The 20,335-nt window shown below is 43.3% G+C and overlaps 1 protein-coding gene across 1 annotated transcript in view; it reads left to right on the top strand.

Moving 5' to 3' along the window:
* The first annotated feature begins 2,509 nt into the window (after positions 1-2,509).
* The window catches only part of LOC145395054 (extracellular signal-regulated kinase 2-like), a 277,915-nt gene continuing 260,089 nt past the window's right edge, over positions 2,510-20,335 (top strand). The window contains exon 1 of the mRNA XM_080268806.1: positions 2,510-2,669. Coding sequence (XP_080124932.1) covers positions 2,586-2,669 — 84 coding nt within the window. The 5' untranslated portion in view covers positions 2,510-2,585. The remainder of the gene's footprint in view (positions 2,670-20,335) is intronic.

The following is a 20,335-nucleotide window of genomic DNA, read 5'->3' as shown; positions in this document are numbered from 1 at the left end:
GGAGTTGAGGGACGTTCACAGGCACAGTGTATAATTGGATTGCTGATCCATCTAGTTATATTGGTGCCACTGCGTGAAGGCATCCCTCTCCAGCTCCATACAGGTTGGGGCAAAGGGTACACATGTGTGAGTTTGAAGGTGGAGGGAGGCATGGTAAGATAAGAAAATGGTGGATAGATATGGTAATATATGTGTGTGAGAAAGCAAAGTACTGTACCGGATCTTAATCTGACTGGGTAATGTGTAGGGTGCATTAATGAAGTGCATAACACACATACTAATGAGACTTGGAAACTGACAGGACAGAGTTGGTTGGATGAATTATGTACAGAGGAGCATGTGACGAAAGGTTTGACCCCCCCTCCTCTTTCACAATGACTATCAGGAAGGTGAATATGGTCATCTGTAAAAAGAAAAAAAACAGCAGTTGGTTTGTGAGGAGAGAGAACTGGGCGTATGAATGATGTGTGAATGATGATGTGCCAAATTTCACTGTGCTTGATGTTTCTACTTCATACTTTCACTATTTCTGAGTCCTACCTTACCACTTTAAATCAGAAAAAGGAGTCAGGATGAAGACGATAAATCAGAAGCAGTTTTGTCTTGTTCTAACTTTGGTCAACAATTAGAAAATTGAATAACTTGCCACTAAATTTTTCAAGCCTAATGTAAGACTAAGCAGAAAGCGCATACAAAATCCTTCATGAGACTGAAGCATTTTTTACCCACTCACCCATTAGGATAGGGGGAAGGGGGGGCAGTCAAACCCAGTGTGTCCCTTGCTGTTATGAACCCATTCACTCGGTATACCATTTTAAAGGAAGGAGTTCGGGCCATATGAGCAGTGTGTTGCGAGGTGGAGGGAGTTACTGGTGTGCATCTGGGACGTTTCTAGGGTGTATCTTAGGTGCGTTGTAGTGTTCATCTAACCGACTGTGTACCTGCGTCGTGCCGGAATAGCTGTAAACAGGACACAGAGGGGCAGAACAAAGTATTTGGGTGTGCATCTGGGGTGTGTCTGAGGTGCGTGGGGTGTGCAGCTATTTTTTATAGTCGACCAAGTACCTGCATCGTGCCGAAAATCCGGAACATTCGCAAATGGGCAAGAACTGGGAGTTAGTTGTATCAGAACGGCCTGTGAGCCAGAGAGGTTCATTTAAAAGCCTAACCCGTACATATTTTTTTACCTTTAGAATACTGAAGGGGTGGGTGCGGCTATAAAGGTGTTCCTTGTCTTTTAATGTTCGTTTTAGTGGCACGGCGCCCAAACAGGTTAAGCAAAATTTAATACCCCTACAAAAGTAATCTCATACTTGAAATGAACTGATTTTGATGATACACATTTCATATTCACTGTATCCCATTGGATCTCAGGGTTGCTGGGTGAGGCATTGCACTGGGAGGGTACTAAGCATACCGCCCTCTGCCTATCGGCTCATAGCCGCGAAGCTCATAGGTCCCTACCCGGGGGTTCCCTACTTTGTAAAGACTTGAAAAATCCCAGTTCTGTCCAATACTAGGGACACTGGGCTCCAACGGGTTAAAGAGACTGATGGGTTTGCCAGTCATTAACCCATTGGATCCCAGGGGTACTGGGCGCGGCATTGCACTGGGAGGGTACTAAGCGTACCGCCCTCCGCCTATCAGCTCATAGTCGCGAAGCTCATAAGTCCCTACCCGGGGGTTCCCTACTTTCTAATGACTTGAAAAATCCCAGTTCTGTCCAATACTCAGGACACTGGGCTCCAATGGGGTATATACACACTGTTAACTAGGTAAAGAATACATAGAAACACTTGTACCCTTCATTTTCTGAAAAAGAATTTCCAATATTCTTGCTGAACAGCTTCCATTATTCTCCCACCCAGTAGTTTATGTTAGTATCTGACCCAGTAGTATATGTTAATATCTTTAGTCTCCGATATTTGTAGTTTCTACTGACAAATTTCCCTGTCAACCATATAATAATTGTAATCCGGAGCCTTATGAAATGGATAGCGTAAATATAAGTACCGGTTCTATTTGTTCCAGTGATTAACTCTTGTAGAACAAACTATTTGGACTACCCAGTTAGATTGCCGCTAAACAATTTTATTCAGCGTAAGAGTAGTCTTTCGTCCTCCAATATGTTAAATAACAAAAATTGCCGCATTATAATCATAACACCACGGAGCGCAAGACTCAATGATACCGAAGTGACAGGACGAGTCAGGATCAGCTGTTGACACACGCGTTGCCATGGTAACAGGTAACTCAGTGTTACTCCGCAGGTTTTATTCACTCTTTCTAACCATTATTATATATCATACAAGAGCTTTATTCATCCAATACATTGTGTTCACAATATTTTACCCACTGTACGAACAATGAATACTAGACTAACAGTTTATTTACACATGTTGCTAGGGACTAGTTTACTTGCGGAGGAAAGATGCCGGGGGGCCCGGGTTCGCTGTCCTCGTGTCAGCTGTGTGAGCGATACAATGGTGGAGGGAGGACACGCGATGCTGTATCTCCCGGAGTGGCTATAGCGTGGCATTGGAGTCTCCTCCCTTATATAGATCAACGATATACACATCGACATTATGGGTGACAAAGGGGAAGGTATCACCGAGATCGACAGCCACATCAGCAAGAAGTACGAGATCCGCCGCAGGATCGGCAAAGGGGTGAGTTAAGTTTGGCAAGTCCAGAGAATTAGTCTTTGTTATCCCACCTACCGCTCGCGAGTCTTGCCTGTCCGTAAGGTAGTTCACTGTTATATTCATGTCAAAGCTAGCATGTGGCAGTGTTGCGTATGTTTACTACTGACGTGGTAGAGTGTGCAACCGAAATCGGTAATTGTTACATTATTAATTTTTTATTTTCAATAATTTTACTTGTGTAGTATGGGCAGGACAGGTTCCCCATTTGTTACAGATTGTGTTTATGCAATTAAATGTTTGTATATCGTCAGTGCTGGGTTTTCGTTTTCTGTAATTACTCAGATTTCAGGTAGTTGGATATGAATTACATAATTTGCGAATTCGTAACGGGTTAGGTACGGACGATATGTAGATTTTTACCGAGAGATGTTGGTCTTTCTTAAATCCTGACTTGGTATTTATATGCATTGCAGTCGTATCTGTATAATAGAACAACCCATGAATTACTTTGTGCGGTGCTAATACTGTTGCAAATTTATGTATCGTAGTATGTTGCAACTCTCATCCAGTCATTACTGTTGCAAACCTACTGCAAAAATTGTAAGTGAGAATGGGTGATAAAATATATATAAAGGAAAAATCGTTACTCTTAGGTTTTATAAGCTGTGAGCGATGTTTACTTTTCCATGTGGTAATATTGCACTGAATAACTGAAAATTCAGTCTGAGAGAAATTTTTTTATTATTCTAAGTGACTGCGAGAGGAAACCATCCTTGCTACCGCGAGACTTTAACTTACCTGTAGTATTCTGCTACTACTACTACTAGTAATAGTTGTAGTAACAGTAGTAGTAGCAGTATTAATAATGATAAAAATAATTATATAGTTGTAGTAGTAATAGTAATTATAGTGGTAGTAGTAGTTGCAACTCATGCTTAATTTCAAGCGTGAACTTGGCGGATTGCAGATTGAAGTTGCCCATGTCTTGCAGTGCACCACCCTTCTTTGGGGGTATGGGGAGGGAATTGAGGGGCGTTTTCACAAACTGGTAGGTTGTTCAGTTACCTCAACGCCACTACGCGAAGGCATCCCACCAGCACCAGTCTAGATGTTACAGACTCCACAAACCCCCCCGACAACGATACAAAACGTTCTTATTTACCGCCACTAAACGATTATATAATTCGGCCTCGTTGCCAAAGTAGGTATCAGTAATTGTCTAAATATAATAATTTGCTATAAAATAGGATAAAGTAGAGCTTCAGAACTCCTCGTCGAGTGTGTGTTAGAATGTTATGAAAGAGGAACAACCATAAAGGTAAGTTGCGTGTGGAGTTGACATACAGACAGCTCATCAAAACAAGTGCACGTGGAAGCCCTACGATAAACACAACACGCACATCCACCGCCCACTTTTACCTTCACCTACTTGAACATTTCCACTAAGAGAATTCCACTTTTATTAGTTTTGCTATTTCCAGACGGTTTTATTCAGCTCAGGGGAGATTTTTGGAGCTGGAGGGGTTTAGATAAAGCCATAATTAACCCTTTCAGTAACAGGGGATTCTTGTGTAAAATCGTCTGTTATTTATATCGTTTTAATGTCGACCTGCATTTCATTAACAGCATGTCAGAGGATTCCGAGGCATCATCTTGAGTAAATCGCTAAGGAAGAGCTGTTACGAAATATCCAACGCCACTTATGCGACCCAAATTTTCAGCCTTTGAACATTAACCTCCTTTCATGAGTTTCGTTGAAAGTGAAAGTGTTGTTTAAAATGAGAACATCAAATACCCTCTTCCGGTTGAATATTTATTGTGAATCTCTCTCTCTCTCTCTCTCCAGATGTCTTACAAGTTATGTCTCGTTGTGATTGCATATAAAATTTTAATCCTTGCATACCTCTCTCTCTCTCTCTTTCTCTCTCAAGGATCATAACATCGGATCTTATTTCTTGTGCAGCCTTAATCCTGCTTTACTGCTTTCCCGAGAGAGAGAGTGAGAGAGAGAGAGAGAGCTAGTCTTATTTATTACCCAGTCTTAATCTGACTTCTGTTTACATCACCATGAGAGAGAGAGAGAGAGAGAGAGAGAGAGAGAGAGAGAGAGAGAGATTTTCCGCCCAATCCTACTTTCCCGTTTGCTGCATTATCGCTTAAGAGAGAGAGAGAGAGAGAGAGAGATTTTCCACCCTCTGCTTTCCTGTTTATGCTGCATTTTCGTGAGAGAGAGAGGGAGAGAGTTATATTTTGAACCGAGTGTCTCGTTTAGGTATTGATCGCCGTAAAATCTGCAGGGATGGTCCATTAGGGTCAAGGTCCAGTGGTGATCAAGGGGAAGGCGGACCTTGTGTAGTTGGATTAAGAAAATAAAGAACTTCACAAGGGGGCGGAGTCGGTGGGGATGACGTCACGAGATGTCCGTATCACGTTTGTCTTATGATTGATGCAGCTTTGATTTATGTCCTCTTTAATAGTGCCTTATAATATATTGGTGTGTATTTTGGTTACCTTTGTATACTGTATTTATGAAGGTGTTTTTGTTGCATTGGGGAAATAAAAGGATTTCAGTGGGCGGAGTCACTAAAAGATTTTGATTTTTTTTTTTTCGGGTGGGGGTAACGCACTGATAGTTTCATTTTTTTTTTAAAGTATTTTTATCATTTTTATTGGGGCAGTAACCATACACCCAACCCATACGTGTCCCCTACGTGTCAACAAGTGGGTTGACAGAGGGTTAGTGCCCCTCCTCGTATAACAGCCAACTTAAGACATCTATCTATCTATTGCCAGACGCCTCAATCCCGTTTGGGGTGGCCACAAACAAATCGCCTCCAAGTCGCCCTGTCCCCCGCCATCTCACTGCCCTGCTCCCAACTCACACCCCCCTCTCTCATATACTTAAGACATGCCTTGCGGATTTATGGCGTCTGGCTATATATAGATAGATTTTGTCAGGTATGCATTTTAGTTTCATTTTTGTGTTTAGTGTTACATATTTATCGTTATTTTGTCAGGTATTTTGATAATCTTGGAGTAGGGAGCGAAGGTTGAATGACGTCATTGGTAGACTGATTTTTGCTTTGAAGATACCGGTATCTTTTTTGTCTTTTTTGGGGGAAGTAACTTTATACGCTTTCATAATGAACGTAGGGGTCCGGGGCTAGGCTCTTCCTACCCGACACTGAAGGGGAGGGTGACTGGGAGGGTAACTAGCCTCTAGCGCCCGTTAGGGGCATAGGCTGATGTGAGCAGTTACCAAAAGCATCCTTATGATGTAAGTCTTTACGGGCCCCATCCGGTTTGAGCGCCAAAACCTCTAGACCACCGGACGTCATTTGATCGTATGGTTACCACCCGGCGTAGTAAATGGATTCCTCGGTTATAGGAAGTGATTTGGCTTGTCATTCGGTGTAGAGTCACCTAAAGGCAACAGTGCATCGAACATGTGATTGTGGTATATTGCCCACATTGAGTCATGCAAAGGGAGCGACTGGTCACTCATATTAATGCTGGGACTAAATAACCTAGTCTTAGTTATTTATGATCCTGATGGGACGAAAGGGGATGAAGGATAGAAACATATTGATAGATACATAAGTAGGGAGATATTGATGGATAGATGAATAGGGAGATAGGCTAATTGACACTAATACTTGGGTTACGTAAATACTTAAGTTGGGGCGAAGTTTGAGAGGATGACGTCACGAGGATATTGATGCTGCCTCAATCCCATCAACGGTGAAATTTTGCTATTGATAATATTATTATTATTATTATTATTATTATTATTACGTCAGACGATATAATTTCACCGGCGAATGTTATCATTTATTTACATATTTTTGTTATATATTACGTGGATCATGTAGGCCTAATAGAGAACTGCTGTTGGGGAGTGAGCCAGAGGATGATGTCATTAGGGATAATTATGCTGCTTCAAAGTTCTCTCTCTCTCTCTCTCTCTCTCTCTCTCTCCCCCCGTGGTGTGTGTGTGTGTGTGTGTGTGTGTGTGTGTAGCAGCGACTGTTTTTACTCTCATTTTGTAACATATTTTGGGTGATGTAAATTATTTCATCGATGAGGGGTCAAGGTAAGAGGATGACGTCAATGCAGGTATTGATGCTGTCTCAGTTATCAGTATATTTTTAGAAGGACGTTTTTCATTTCCTTCTTTTTTCTTCGTCTTTTTTCTTTCATTTCTTTCTTCATTATCATTATCATCTCTTTTTCTTCCTTCTTCTTGTCATCATTATCATCATCATCACGAGGGAGCGAGCGATGTTTATTCTCAGTTAAGTTTGGAAATGAACAGCCTGACCCGATCGTCACGCGAAGTAGAATCTAATAACCTTACTCGTATGGGAAGTACTCGTAGAGTTGAAATTCTTTCTGCATGTGATTCATTCAATAAATTTTGTTTTCAACTAAAATCTTACCCATAGAGGCGGAGAACCCTTTGGAATCTCGATTTCCAAGGGAATGTGTGTGTGTGTGTGTGTGTGTGTGTGTGTGTGTGTGTGTGTGTGTGTGTGTGTGTGTGTGTGTGTGAATGTCTTTCGTTCCAATATATTTTTCATTGTTTAGCTCCCATCATGAAGAAATAATGAAGGAAATTGTGGTAAAAGTGTGCTTGCTCGCTCGTCACGGACTCACAAAGGGCACTTTACTGGTGTACCACGGTTCGATTAAATAATAAATTTTGCTGACGGGTGGAATTACGATGAATGACGTCATTGGGAATACGTAGCCTTTTAGTTAACCTTTTCAGCAGTAACTTTTTTTTTCTCATGTTTGTTCCGTGGTGATATATTTGTCTTCATGTAAATAATGGACTTAGGTAGTTGGCGGAATCAGCGGCAATGACGTCATGAGGGACGTTTAAGTTGCCTCGATTTATTGTCTTTTTTTTGGTGACTTTGAGGGGATTCAAGTTTGTGTTACATTTTTTTCATGCCACCTCTTCCCATTCATTGCTGATTCTGCATTGCTTTTATTTGTGTTTCCTTTTGCCAGTTGTTACGGTACCGTAGCTACTTTACAAATGGAATAGAGAAGATTTACCGGTTCGTTAAAAACTGTAAACAGTATACGGTAACTTATGTTGCAGTGTGTGTGTGTGTGTGTGTGTGTGTGTGTGTGTGTGTGTGTGTGTGTGTGTGTGTGATCCCATTATCTTGAGGTTTATTATGCAATTTTTATGTGGCTATACCGAACCGGGAAACACCATTATATCGTGTTTTGAGTGTTTCTTTGCGAGCATGGGAAAAATGCGCCAAATCGGTCCTTTCATCATCATAGTTATCGTGAAGTTGTTGATGTTTTGTAGCGGTTGATTTTTGGGATACGTATGTAGTGTGTTGCGTGGGTGTGGTGAGCTGAGCATCACCATTCTGTCAAGTTTTTGTGTTTCTTTGTGAGCTGTGTGGCTTTTGTGCCTTCGTTACGCTCCACCACCCCTCTTCCTCCTTCCACCCCTCAGTTGGAGGTGGGTATCTCTCACTAGATTTTTTTTTTTTTCTTTTGGCTCGCTCTCATGTTTCTCTCTCTCTCTCTCTCTCTCTCTCTCTCTCTCTCTCTCTCTCTCTCTCTCTCTCTCTTTCTCTCATGGCAGATCTAATAACCAGCCTGCCTCAACACACATGCTTACCCCGACCATCATCATATCAACATCATTACTTACAGCAACAAACAGGAAGGATTAATTGACATTGCATCCAGTCCCTACACTACGAGTCTCCCTAATCCTGAATGAAAAATCGTTTGTCTGTAGCAAGAACGAAGCAGCTAGTTTTTTTTTTTTTTTTTTTTAATACAGACTTGGTCAGATTATCGTCCATATGCAGCTTATTTCACGTCGCTCAGTGGCAGATTAAGACAGTAATACGGCTCTGCAGCCTTTATATAGCACTTATTCGTGACTAGCATCGTGTTCTAATGTTTATCTCGTGTTATATATAGTTTAGAAACCTTGATGGAGAGAGGGTAGTTTTAGGCCAAGTTAGAATCAAAGGAGTGTACCTGTATAAAAGACGTTACCGTACATGTAATACTTTAGGAATACGGAATTAATCTTCTCAATCTGATGACGTAGTTTTTATTATATTCTTGCTATCTTTATACGATTTTATTTAAGCTGGAAGTGTTAGACGTGGCCTTCTTTAACTTCTTGGCTCCTAAGCGTTTTGTCCCTAGTTAAAAACAAAAATCGTCTGGTATTACAAGAACGAGAAATATACGTCATGGGGTTGAAGGGATTGAAGGATTTATTATTAAAACAGTGTGCGCCAGCGTGTGTATAAAACCCCATTTATTACCTCCGCCAAGGAAGGGATGTTTTAGCCCGAGTTGGTTTATTTGTCTGTTAGCAGGATTACCCAAACAGTTATGAACGGATTTTGATTAAATTATGTGTAAGTGTGGGTCATGGGCCAAGGAAGTAATGATTAAATTTTGGGGCGGGTCCGGATGCGGATCCGGAGTATGCCGCACAGTATCTCCAAAAGTTGTCAATGAATTTCAATGAACTTTTGTGGAAAGGTGGGTCATGGATCAAGAAAGAATTGATTAAATTTTAGGGCGGATCCGGATCCTGGATTACTCAAAAAGTTATGAATTGATTTTGACGAAATTTTGTGGAAGGGTGGGCCAGGGCCAAGGAAGAAAAGATTAAATTTGGGGATCCCGCACAATATCTCCAAAAGTTCTCAATGAATTTCAGTGAAATTTTGTGGAAAGGTGGGCCATGGTCCAAGAAAGTATTGATAAAATTTTGGGGCGGATCCGGATCCAGATCCTATATCCACGGATCCAGATCCGAATCCTTTATAACGGCAATGGCATTGGCAGAGGTATGCGCTCTCTAAGCGCTTTCTAGTCGACGATAATTTCTGAGGGGGCGATGGTGATATACCGGTAACGAAGTACATCTAACAGCTGACGATAAATTCTGGATAAGTGATGATGATAGAGCGTGTCTGACGTTTCTCGATCGTTGCTGAGAGAGAGAGAGAGAGAGAGAGAGAGAGAGAGAGAGAGGAGGGGGGGTTAGCTAATCACATTTAGCAATTATTAGGGACTTACCGTACGCCTTTTTTATACCACGATGCAAACTAAAGTTTTATATTTCTTGTCAGCCATATGTCGTGGACGATTTTTTGTTTTTAATGCTAGGTATAAGCAACCAAAGCCTGGAAGCCCACAAGATGGCTCCCTTAAAAAAAAAAAAAAAAAAAAAAAAAAAATCCATTCATGTATCCAGCCATCACCCAGTCCCTTTCAAAGATGACTGAAATGGCCATGAAAGAGCTAGATTAAAACGAAGACGTCCTTGAGTTCTAAATACGTAACTTGGGCCCTCCTAGTAAAAGGTTAAGAGTACACCTTTGCAGTACAGTTCTCTCGTTAACACCACCAGTTTTCTCATAGGACCTAATGATCAACCAGTAATTATCAACCAGCATCGACCCATTGCAGGATAAGGCCTCTTCCATCTTGCTCTTCTCTGACTTGTTCCCATCTCACCCGTCACTGCCTTCACGTTATTTTCCATGTTATTGAGATGTTGAAGGTAGACTGCTCACACCCACTGTTATTCGTCGGTCAGTCTAAATGTCAAAAAGTATCTGTCTGCCTGTAAATGTGTCTGTCTGTCACACTTCTCGGTTTGTAAGTATTTTTGTCACACTTTTCGGTTAGTAGGTATGTCTCACTTTTCGGTTAGTAAGTAGGCCTGTGTCTGTCACATTTTGAACTTAGCAAGTATGTCTCACGCATTTTGATAAGTGTGGCTGTTGTCACACTTCGGTTTGTAAGTCTGTCAGTCACACCTCAGTTAGTATGTCCGTCTGTCACACTTCGGTTAGTAGGTATGTCTGTCGCACTTTTCGGTTAGTATGTCTGTCGCACTTTTCGGTTAGTATGTCTGTCACACTTTTCGGCTAGTACGTCTGTCACTTTTCGGTTAGTAAGTGTGTCTGTCACTTTTCTGTTGGTAAGTATGTCTGTCACACTTTCTGGTTAGTAAGCATGTCTGACATTTCGATTAGTAAATACAATATGTCTGTCACACTTTTCGGTTAGTAAGTATATCTCTGTCACACTTTTCGGTCGTTGAGCCAAGCATGCAGTATTTTATTATCCTGTAATATTTTTCCACACACTCGAGGTCCCTGCCCCCTTTCACACTTTCTCCCGGGATAATTGTACTTTGCGTCACACTGCTGAATGAATCACTGGTGCTACGGCTGTGCCCTCCTCACCTACCGTAGCCACGCAGAGAGAGAGAGAGAGAGAGAGAGTGTGTGTGTGTGTGTGTGTGTGTGTGTGTGTGTTACCGTATACCGCACATGGCTGAGAATTACTAGCCTTATGCATGTGATAGTTACTAATGTGTGATCGCGTAGGTTATTTTATGCAAATTTTTAATAAACTTACGATGCATAAACTTAGTATTTTGTGCTGTAGTGATTTGAGTAAGGGACGCATGAGCGAATATACGGTACTTAACGTGTATCCTTAAGCCCTTGAATAACCGTGTGTGTGTGTGTGTGTGTGTGTGTGTGTGTGTGTGTGTGTGTGTGTGTGTGTGTGTTAAACTCTTGACTGGCGTGAATAGCCCAATTTTAAGCACTCATGTATAATCTGAATGGTTGTGCGTTTTAGCTCAATCGGTGCCAGTAAAATATAATGTAGCTATAATTTAAAGACTCTACTGTATGTGTGTATATTGGATTATGTATGACCTTGACTAGCCTATGTGTACTTGTATGCATTAGGCGATCCTGACCCCTTATATGAGCGGAAGAACTCTATTCCATTTAAAACCACTTTTTTTTTTTTTTCGGGTGAGTCGTGGAGATCTGAATTATTAACCGATATGTATTTAATCGATCATGTATAACCTGTATAAATGTATGTTCGTGCCAGAATCTACATTACATCATCTACCTATCTATATATAGCCAGACGCCTCAATCCCGTGCAAGGGGTGGCCACAAACAAATCGCCTCCATGTTACCTTGTCCCCTGCCATTTCGCTGCCCTCCTTCCAGCTCACACACCCCTCTGTGATGCCTCTCCACTCCATCTAGTATACTGTATCATACAAAGGAAAGTATTGCCCTGAAGCGTATACCGCAGTTTACATGGATCCATTGTAGGCTATTATTTGCTAACCGACGTGAATGGAATGTTAGAATCTAGACTACCACTATATTATGCTAGGGAATACTGACTTGATGCGTATACCGTTAGTTTACATCGATCAGGTGTATGAATAATTTGTGAACTCCACGCAGACGACGTGATGTTGACGTAGTACCGTTTTGAAGTATAAAGGATGGACTCACTGTTTTATTTATTTATTTATTTTTTCTTTCGTGATTGATGTGCGTGTCGGTTTGGATTTGTTTGTTTTGAATGCAATTAACGGTTTTTGCGGAGTGTGTGTGTCTGTGTGTGTGTGTGTGTGTGTGTGTGTGTGTGTGTGTCCCGTTGTTTTTGAGCAGTAGCTGCGGTGTTGCTTTTATTTTTTTCATTGTGGTTAATTCATTGCTTTACCTAAACCCGGTGTTACTGACGACCTTTGGGGGTTTGAAATATGCAAGATCGACGCCTTTGTTTTACGGTGGCTTTTGGTGTGACTGACGGAAGTTTCTGTTTAGATTTTCTTCTTCTTCTACTACTACTACTACTACTACTACAACAACTACTACTACTACTACTACTACTACTGTTACTACAATTACTATTTCTTCCTCGTTTATTCTACTTCAACTTCGTTTTCTCCTCTCTCTCTCTCTCTAAGCGTAATAAACGGTTTTACTGGTTCATAACGTTTTTTTTTTTTCCTCTGTTTTCATCGTAATAGATGTAAGATAGACGCCGTTAGGTCACCATTGATTTTTATCGTGACAAATAGAGGTGGTGCTTTGGGTTCAGTGCCGTGTATTTCATTCTTTCTGTTCTTAATTCTATCTATATTTTTCTTTCTTTGTCGTCCCGCTTGATTGTAGTCCCTTCTTTCTGTCTGTCTGTCTGTTTATTTGTCTTTCTGTCTGTCTGTCTGTTTATCTGTCTTTCTGTCTGTCTGTCTATCTATCTGTCTCTGTCTCTTTCTTTTCTTTCCCGCTGGAATGTACGTACTTGTGTTTCTGGATCATAATGTGCCCTTTGTCAGATGGAAGTTGTGTGTGTGTGTGTGTGTGTGTGTGTGTGTGTGTGTGTGTGTGTGTGTGTGTTTATAGTGCCCTGTGTCCTTGCTAGCAATTTATGTGGCTTCATTTTTTCTTACTGTTCACACCCGCGTCATATTGTTCACATCAAATTATGGTTACCCGATAGTTTTCAGTATTATGTCCAAGTTACCCAAGTCTCCGTTACCGCATCACCATCGTTACCATGACACTATTGTGATGGTTACTCGTAGGTGGTGGGGTAGCAGGTGGGCTACGTAATGGTAATACTGTGGAGGATGATATATAGGCTATGTTATGGGGTTAATGAGGTGGTTATTATCCATGTTGGTGTGGGAATTAGCCGTGTTGGTGGTCTTAACGCTGGGCTTATGTTACGGCGTCTTTGGTTTCTAAGGGAGTGGTGCTTTTGTGGTAGGACGTTAATGCTGTGGTGTTTATAGGTAGTAGGGCAATGATGTGGTGGTGAATGGTGTGTGTGTGTGTGTGTGTGTGTGTGTAACTTTTATGTCGGGTAATTGTGCGTTACGTTATTAATATAGTAAGTGTGTGTGTGTGTGTGTGTGTGTGTGTGTGTTTATATCCTGTTTCCCTTTTTTAGCTAGTTTTATTTGTGTGGTATAATGTTTGAAAGTTTTCGAATTCAATACACTGAAACTTTACCGCCATGTTGTTCCTCTCAAATTCATGGTTACCCGGTATTACTATGATTCTTGTACAAATATATCAGGTATCTTTTGGTTTCGTCATAATATCGATGCTATGAATAAATTGCGATGCTTATGTAGTGTAATTCGGTAACAGGTGGCTTGCGTTATAGGAGTTCTGTAGTGGTTATTATTTAGGCTGTGTTGTGGTGTTAATGAAGTGGTAATAAAGCATGGGGTTTGTCTTGATGTTTTTATTGTTTACTTTGGGGCGTTTTGGTGGTGGTATTATATGCTATGATGTCCGTTCGTGCGTAGGTGTAATATGTTGTTGTGGTAATTCATTGTGATGGCGTTGTGTGTGTGTGTGTGTGTGTGTGTGTGTGTGTGTGTGTGTGTAGAGGTTTGATGCTGATGTCGTGGTAATTGTGTGCGTTGCGTTATTAATGGGATGGTACATGTGTGAGGTATGGTGAGATGGCGTGTGGGTGTAGTAGTGGTGGTGGTGGAGAGGGGGGAGAGGGCTAGCGGCGTAGCAACACATTAGGTATTGCTAGCACCACGCCTGTCCAGAGAGAGAGAGAGAGTTGATGGGGAGAGCAGGCGGCAAAGAGAGGAGGAAAGCGCGGGAGAGGAATGTATATCATGGAGAGAGAGAGAGAGAGAGAGAGAGAGAGAGAGAGAGAGAGAGAGAGAGAGAGAGAGAGAGAGAGAGAGGGGCTATGCAGTGCCGGGAATGAGGTAGGGGGGGGATGGGGGTAAGTTAGAAGGAGGGAAAGCTAGGGTTGGTTAAAAGATGTAGTGTGGAATAGAATATATAGGGAAGGGTAGGAGATAGAGGGGAGAGGTAATGTAGTGCAGGGGATATAGGAAGGGGATAGGGAAGGTAGGTGGCAGGGAGAGAGGGTAGATGAGAGGAAGGGAAAGGAAGGAGAGAGTACTGGTTCATAACGGTAGATAATGTAGTGTAGGGGTATAATAGGCTATATGAAGGTGGTAGGGTAGGTAGGCTAGGCAGGCAGGTAGAGAGAGAGAGAGACAGACAGAGAGAGAGAGAGATTTGTTAGCTGGGTTGTAGGGAGGATAGGTGACAGGGAGAGAGGGAGGTAGGACAGGTTATAGGGAGAGAAGGAAAGGGAGTTTGTAATGTAGTAGTGCACTGCAGGAGGGTGAGGGGAGATGAGTTGAAAGGGTTAATGCCGGGAATATCGAATGGGGTGAGAGGGTAGACGGCAGGGTGAATGGAGGGAGAAGTGTAGTGTGACGGTGAGGGGAGGGAGAAGTGTAGTGTGACAGGGAGGGGGAGGGAGAAATGTAGTATGACAGGGAGAGGGGAGGGAGAAGTGTAGTGTGTGACAGGGAGAGAGGAGGGAGAAGTGTAGTGTGTGACAGGGAGAGAGGAGGGAGAAGTGTAGTGTGACAGGGAGAGGGGAAGGGAGAAGTGTAGTGTGACAGGGAGAGGGGAAGGGAGAAGTGTAGTGTGACAGGGAGAGGGGAGGGAGAAGTGTAGTGTGACAGGGAGAGGGGAAGGGAGAAGTGTAGTGTGACAGGGAGAGGGGAGGGAGAAGTGTAGTGTGACAGGGAGAGGGGAGGGAGAAGTGTAGTGTGACAGGGAGAGGGGAGGGAGAAGTGTAGTGTGACAGGGAGAGGGGATGGAAAAGTGTGATGTAACAGGGAAAGGAGAGGGGAGAGAGAAAGGGAAAGTATGTAGTGCAGGGGATACAGGAAGTGGAAGGCAGGGGGTGGGGGCTGGAGGATAGGGTAGGGATGGGATGGAGTGTGTAGTAGCAGGGGGCAAGAAGGGGGAGGAGGATAGGAGGGAAGGAGTGTGAGGGTAGGATAGTGCTTGGGTGACGTGTGTAGTGGCAAGGGAGGGGGATAGGAGAGATGGAGTGTGAGGGTGGGATAGTAGACCAGCTGGGGGGATGAAGGGTGGAGGGAAAGAAGTACAGTTAAGAGTCATAAGTTTCCGTAATAATTCACTGTGTCTGCTTTATACGGTTATGACATGTCGGTAGTTTCTCCCGGACCCCTCATGAGCGAGAGAGAGAGAGAGAGAGAGAGGGGAGGGGGTAGCTACCGAAACTCACCAAAGGACAGTGAGAAGTAAAAGTGATGGAATATTAGGCATAGTATACCCCTGTACATTGTATTCAGTGCTGCAGGGGGTAGGGAGGGGAAGGGGTGTGTGGCCTAGTGAGTGTTGGCAGGGGGTAGGATAAGTAAACACATGTAAAGTAAAACGCACGAGTGGGGACAGAAGCAGACAATGTATTTGGGGAGGGGTTGGGTGTAAGGCTGGGATGGGGCGGTGTAGTGGTAAGGAGGGAAGTGTGTGTATTTGGGGAGGGGGAGGAGGGAAATTTGGGGGTGTCTGTTCGTGGAGGGGGGGGGGTGTTAGTAGTAAGGGATCAGGGGGAGGAAGAAGTGTGTAGTGTGTTTAGTGAGGAAAGAGAGGAAAGTCTGGGAGGTTTATTTTTGAGGGAAGATGGTGGCAAGGGGGGCTGGGGAAGGGAAGGATGTATGGATAGGCGTAGGATTGAAGACTGGAGGTTTCTTTGGGAGGGGGTTGGTGGTAACGGGACAAGGTGGAGAAGAGAGTGTATAGTGTAACTTGGACAGAGGTGGCAGTTACCTATACTCTCGTTTTTTTTAATATACTTAACACTTTTTTCTGTCGTTTTCAATTTATTTTTTCACAAATTTCTGTGGGCAGTACATTTAGCTGTTGTAATCTGATCTTGTAATTTAGTTACAGAAGTACAATTGTACTGATTATGCTTGATTGCTTATAGTTTACTTGATTAGGCTACTGGTTGCGATTAGAACTTGGGTATAGTAATTAGCCATAATGAACAATAACAAAAGTTGACTTCGTACCTGGAGCCTTATTGGTAGAAAACATTTACGAGAGTGGCGTGACTGGAGGTGATACGAGATGAAAGTAGTTCAGAAATTAAATTTAGATACCCGGTACTTTAAATTGGTATCCAGTCCCATTACTGAAAACGATCGAGGTACACCTGCTGACATGTTAACGGAGCAGTGAGAATTACCTTTGAACACTGGCCTCACACAACACTCATCGTTTGCGAAGTTAGTGCAGTTTTCATTAACACTGATACCGGGCATTCATGTAGACAGCCCTTCCATATTTCAGCCCGCAAAGAATATGTATGGTACCGTATATATGTTTGCGTTTTCCTCCTTGAAACATATGTACTCGTATGGTGCGTTAATCCATCAAATGTCGAATACTTGTAGATAGGGAGAGCGTAGACCGAACCATTGAGCTGCTTTGCGTTGTGTTTAGAGTGTCCCTTAGTGGCAGGCCTCCCTATGTCACAATCTTGACCCAGTTCCCTTCTCAGACCTCCCTCCCGTAGGTCCCAGCACAGGAGTATTCAACAGTTCTTACACTGTTATCTAATTCTCTCAGTCACCTCTTGGTTTGGCCAATTTGGGAAAAAATGTTAAATTCAGTTTGATATGTTCATTCTTCCAATACGGGTGCGTTTGAGAACAATTGGAGAGAGAGAGAGAGAGAGAGATCTTTGAACAGCTTGGTCGGATCTAAGCAACCCAAACCCTGGGGGTGGTGGATGGGAGGTGGGAGGGGGTAGTGTGGTGAGACAGAAAAGGTGGGGGGAGTTGCTTTGGTACATGGAGGGATAAGAGAGTGCTATGGTGGGGAGGGGGCATAGACGCTTCATTGGAGTAACAAGGGGGAATGGAAGGGAGGGAAGGGACTACTGTAGTTTGATAAGGAGGGGAAGTAGGGTAGTGGGTGAGAGGCAAAGAGCGGGGGAGGGGGTGCAGTGTCAGTGAAGCAATCGGTACCTCAGTGGTTCGTTTGATTTGGTACTGGCGTCATGTTCAGAGGTGGCTGTGTCGTGAGTTTACCCCAGTGTACGCCGTGTAAAAATGCAGTTGCGGACAGTCAGGGTTATTTTTATTTCTTGAAGCTAAGCTAATTTAGCGAACCCAGTCTGCCTAAATTAACCTTACTGACCTGATCTAATTAATCTATCCAATTTAACCTAGCTGACCCAATCAAAGGGAGTGGCTTTACGGATTGCCAATGTCCACAACGCCACTGTCTACTGCCACTGTGTTCTCTTTCACTGTCTGTGCCTGGTATCTGTCTGTCCTTGTCCTTACCTAATGTCTTACTAGGGCTGTAACAAGGGGAAGGGGTGGAAGGGATGGGGTGATTATCATGTTAGTGTAAAAATAGGGATGGTTAGGGGGACGAGGATGATTGTTATGATGTCAAGCCTAATGGTGCAGGGGTGAGGGGTGAGCCAAGGGGGATGAACCGAGTAGTTACAGTATATATTAATGCTGTGTTAGGGGATACTACGGAAAAGACAGGTAAAGAACAGTGATGATTTTTTTTAACGTGGATATTCAGTTAAAGGCTTAGACTAACACATTTATTGCTTGTTTAGAATATTTAGATACTTGTAAATTTTTTTAATGGATATGGAGAGGGCAATTAAGGGGTAAGGAGGGGACGGGGAGGAGGATGAGTATTATGTTGGTGTAAAAATAGGGATGGGGAGGGTGGATGGGGATGATTGCTGTGATGTCTAGCCTAATGGTGGAGGGGTGAGCGAGGGGGATGAACCAGCTCTGTAATGCTGTGTTAGGGGACAGCAGAGAAATGGAAGTGAGGGGGACAAGTGACGATTAGTCCCTCTACTGGGAATACGATTTCTCTGTGTTTTTGCAACTTCCAGACGATTTTTGTTTGCTATAGTGAAACTTCAAACTGCAGAGGTTTGATATAGTCTTTATTAATCCGCTTATGGAGGAGGGAGGGGGGGAGTATTACCGTAGGTTAGTGTAAAAATAAGGAGGTGGAGGGACGAGGATGATTGTTATGATGGTAGGCGTCATGGTGCTGGAGTAAGCAGTGTGCAGGAGGATGAACCAGCTGTACAAGGCTGTGATAGGGGAGGACAGAGAAAGGGGTGAGGGGACAGTAAACAATAGGCTGGGGGTTGTAGAACAAAGTAAATAATGATGTCAGTACAGACGAGGTGAAAGGTTGGCAGTATATTATTCGTGTAGAACATAGGCTAATCAAAATACATTAAGGCTTTGTTTAACTTTCATAGCTGCGGTACATGTTTTGTTACACGATATCGTAGTGTTTTGACTTGTTTGGCTTTTTAGTTGCGGGTATTACACCTTTGTCTTTGTAGTCCGCTTTACAACTACAGTAAACTGTATTTCTGGTTTGTAATTGCTAATGTATTGCAGTTTCATTGAGTGTTTCAGTTCGGTGATATATTGTTTATCCTTCTGCTCCGTGACGATTTTTTTAAATTTACCCCCTCCTCTCCCCAAGCTGTGCTCCTGCCTTACTACCCTCACCTGCCCTTAAGGTGGCCGGTGGTCTTTCCATTTTCACCTTGCAGCTAGAAAAACATGAGTTCAAATCTCTTGCCGGTCAGACTCTTGGATAGAGTTTGTTTCCCCCTTTTACCAATTCACGCAGCAGCGTAATTGAAGATTCTGTAGGTCGTATGACAGGTGAAGACTGTGACACTAAAAATTTATTATCTGTCTAAATGACCCTCGCACAGTTAAAAGGCATTAATCCTAAGCTTTCTTCCACCTGCTCACCCACACCTTTCCTTCCTCACCTCACCCCCTCCAATCCTCAGCATTCTTCCACCTGTCTACCCACACCTCTCCTCCCTCACCTCACCCCCTCCAGTCCTCAGCTATCTTCCACCTGCCTACCCACACCTTCCCTCCCTCACCCGCTACCCCCATCAAATCGATCCCCCCGCACCGTGTCGTCCATCAAAGTCACGGGCTGGTAAACTGTGCCGGTGCTGCCATTTGTCCACCAGGTCCCTTGCTTTGTGCCGGGGCGGGGCTGGGTCGCGGCAAGGACACCCCTCATTAGCACAGGTTAGGCCAGGTTCACCCAGCTTGGTCCACGGTAGGCTGGGGTGGGTGGACACAGAGAAGATGGGTCTGGATGGCATGGGTTAGGCCAGGACTGGGTGGATTGTATAAAAGTACAGTAGTAATAATAGCAGTAGTTGTTGTGGTACTGTAGTAGTAGTGGTGGTGATGGTGATGGTGGAATAATGTAGCAGCAGTAGTAGTAGTAGTAGTTGCAGTAATGATGGTGGTGGAATAGTAGTAGTAGTAGTACCGTAGTAGTGGTAGTGGTGGTGGTGGTCGAATAGTAGTAGTAGTAGTAGTAGTAGTAGCAGCGGCTGCAGAACTGGGGTAGTTGGATCTCAGTGATTGGTCAGGTTGAGTGAAATACGCAGCGTAGAACAAGACAGAATAGGTAAAGGGAAGACAGAGTGGATTAGAGAGAAATAAGACGAGGTAGGTTAGGCCGGAGTAATTCATGGACATATGTTACTGGTGGGTTTAGTGGCATTGGAGTATATTGTGACTTCATTGGAGCCGCGGCGACTTCCACTGTGCCTTCCCAATATGCTGCGCCTTGGGTCAGAGTTGGAAATCCAGCCATACCGTACATTTATATAGGTGTTGGCAGTGTGTCCTTCCATATACTAACATAGTTGCACCCTGTTGTTCATATTGCTGATATATACAACAGCATTTTTTTTTCCATGTCCTGCTCTCAATACAGACACAACACTAAGCCAGCCCTATCTTATTCGTACTTGACCAGCGTGGGTAAGGGTTAATTCTGCGTACCATCTCCCTCCCTCAGCAGAAAGGCCAAACTAACACTGATACAGGGATGGATTTACGTGCAGCACACTGGTTGAGGATAGGGAAGGATAGGATGGGAAAGATTAGGCTGCTGCAGGGATCGCGGTGGGAAGGATTGATCTGATGAGGG

Source organism: Coenobita brevimanus, chromosome 29 (genome assembly GCF_032717465.1).
Source record: "Coenobita brevimanus isolate Jiangsu-jjx chromosome 29, ASM3271746v2, whole genome shotgun sequence".
Classification (NCBI taxonomy): domain Eukaryota; kingdom Metazoa; phylum Arthropoda; class Malacostraca; order Decapoda; family Coenobitidae; genus Coenobita; species Coenobita brevimanus.
This window is presented reverse-complemented; position numbering and strand designations above follow the sequence as displayed.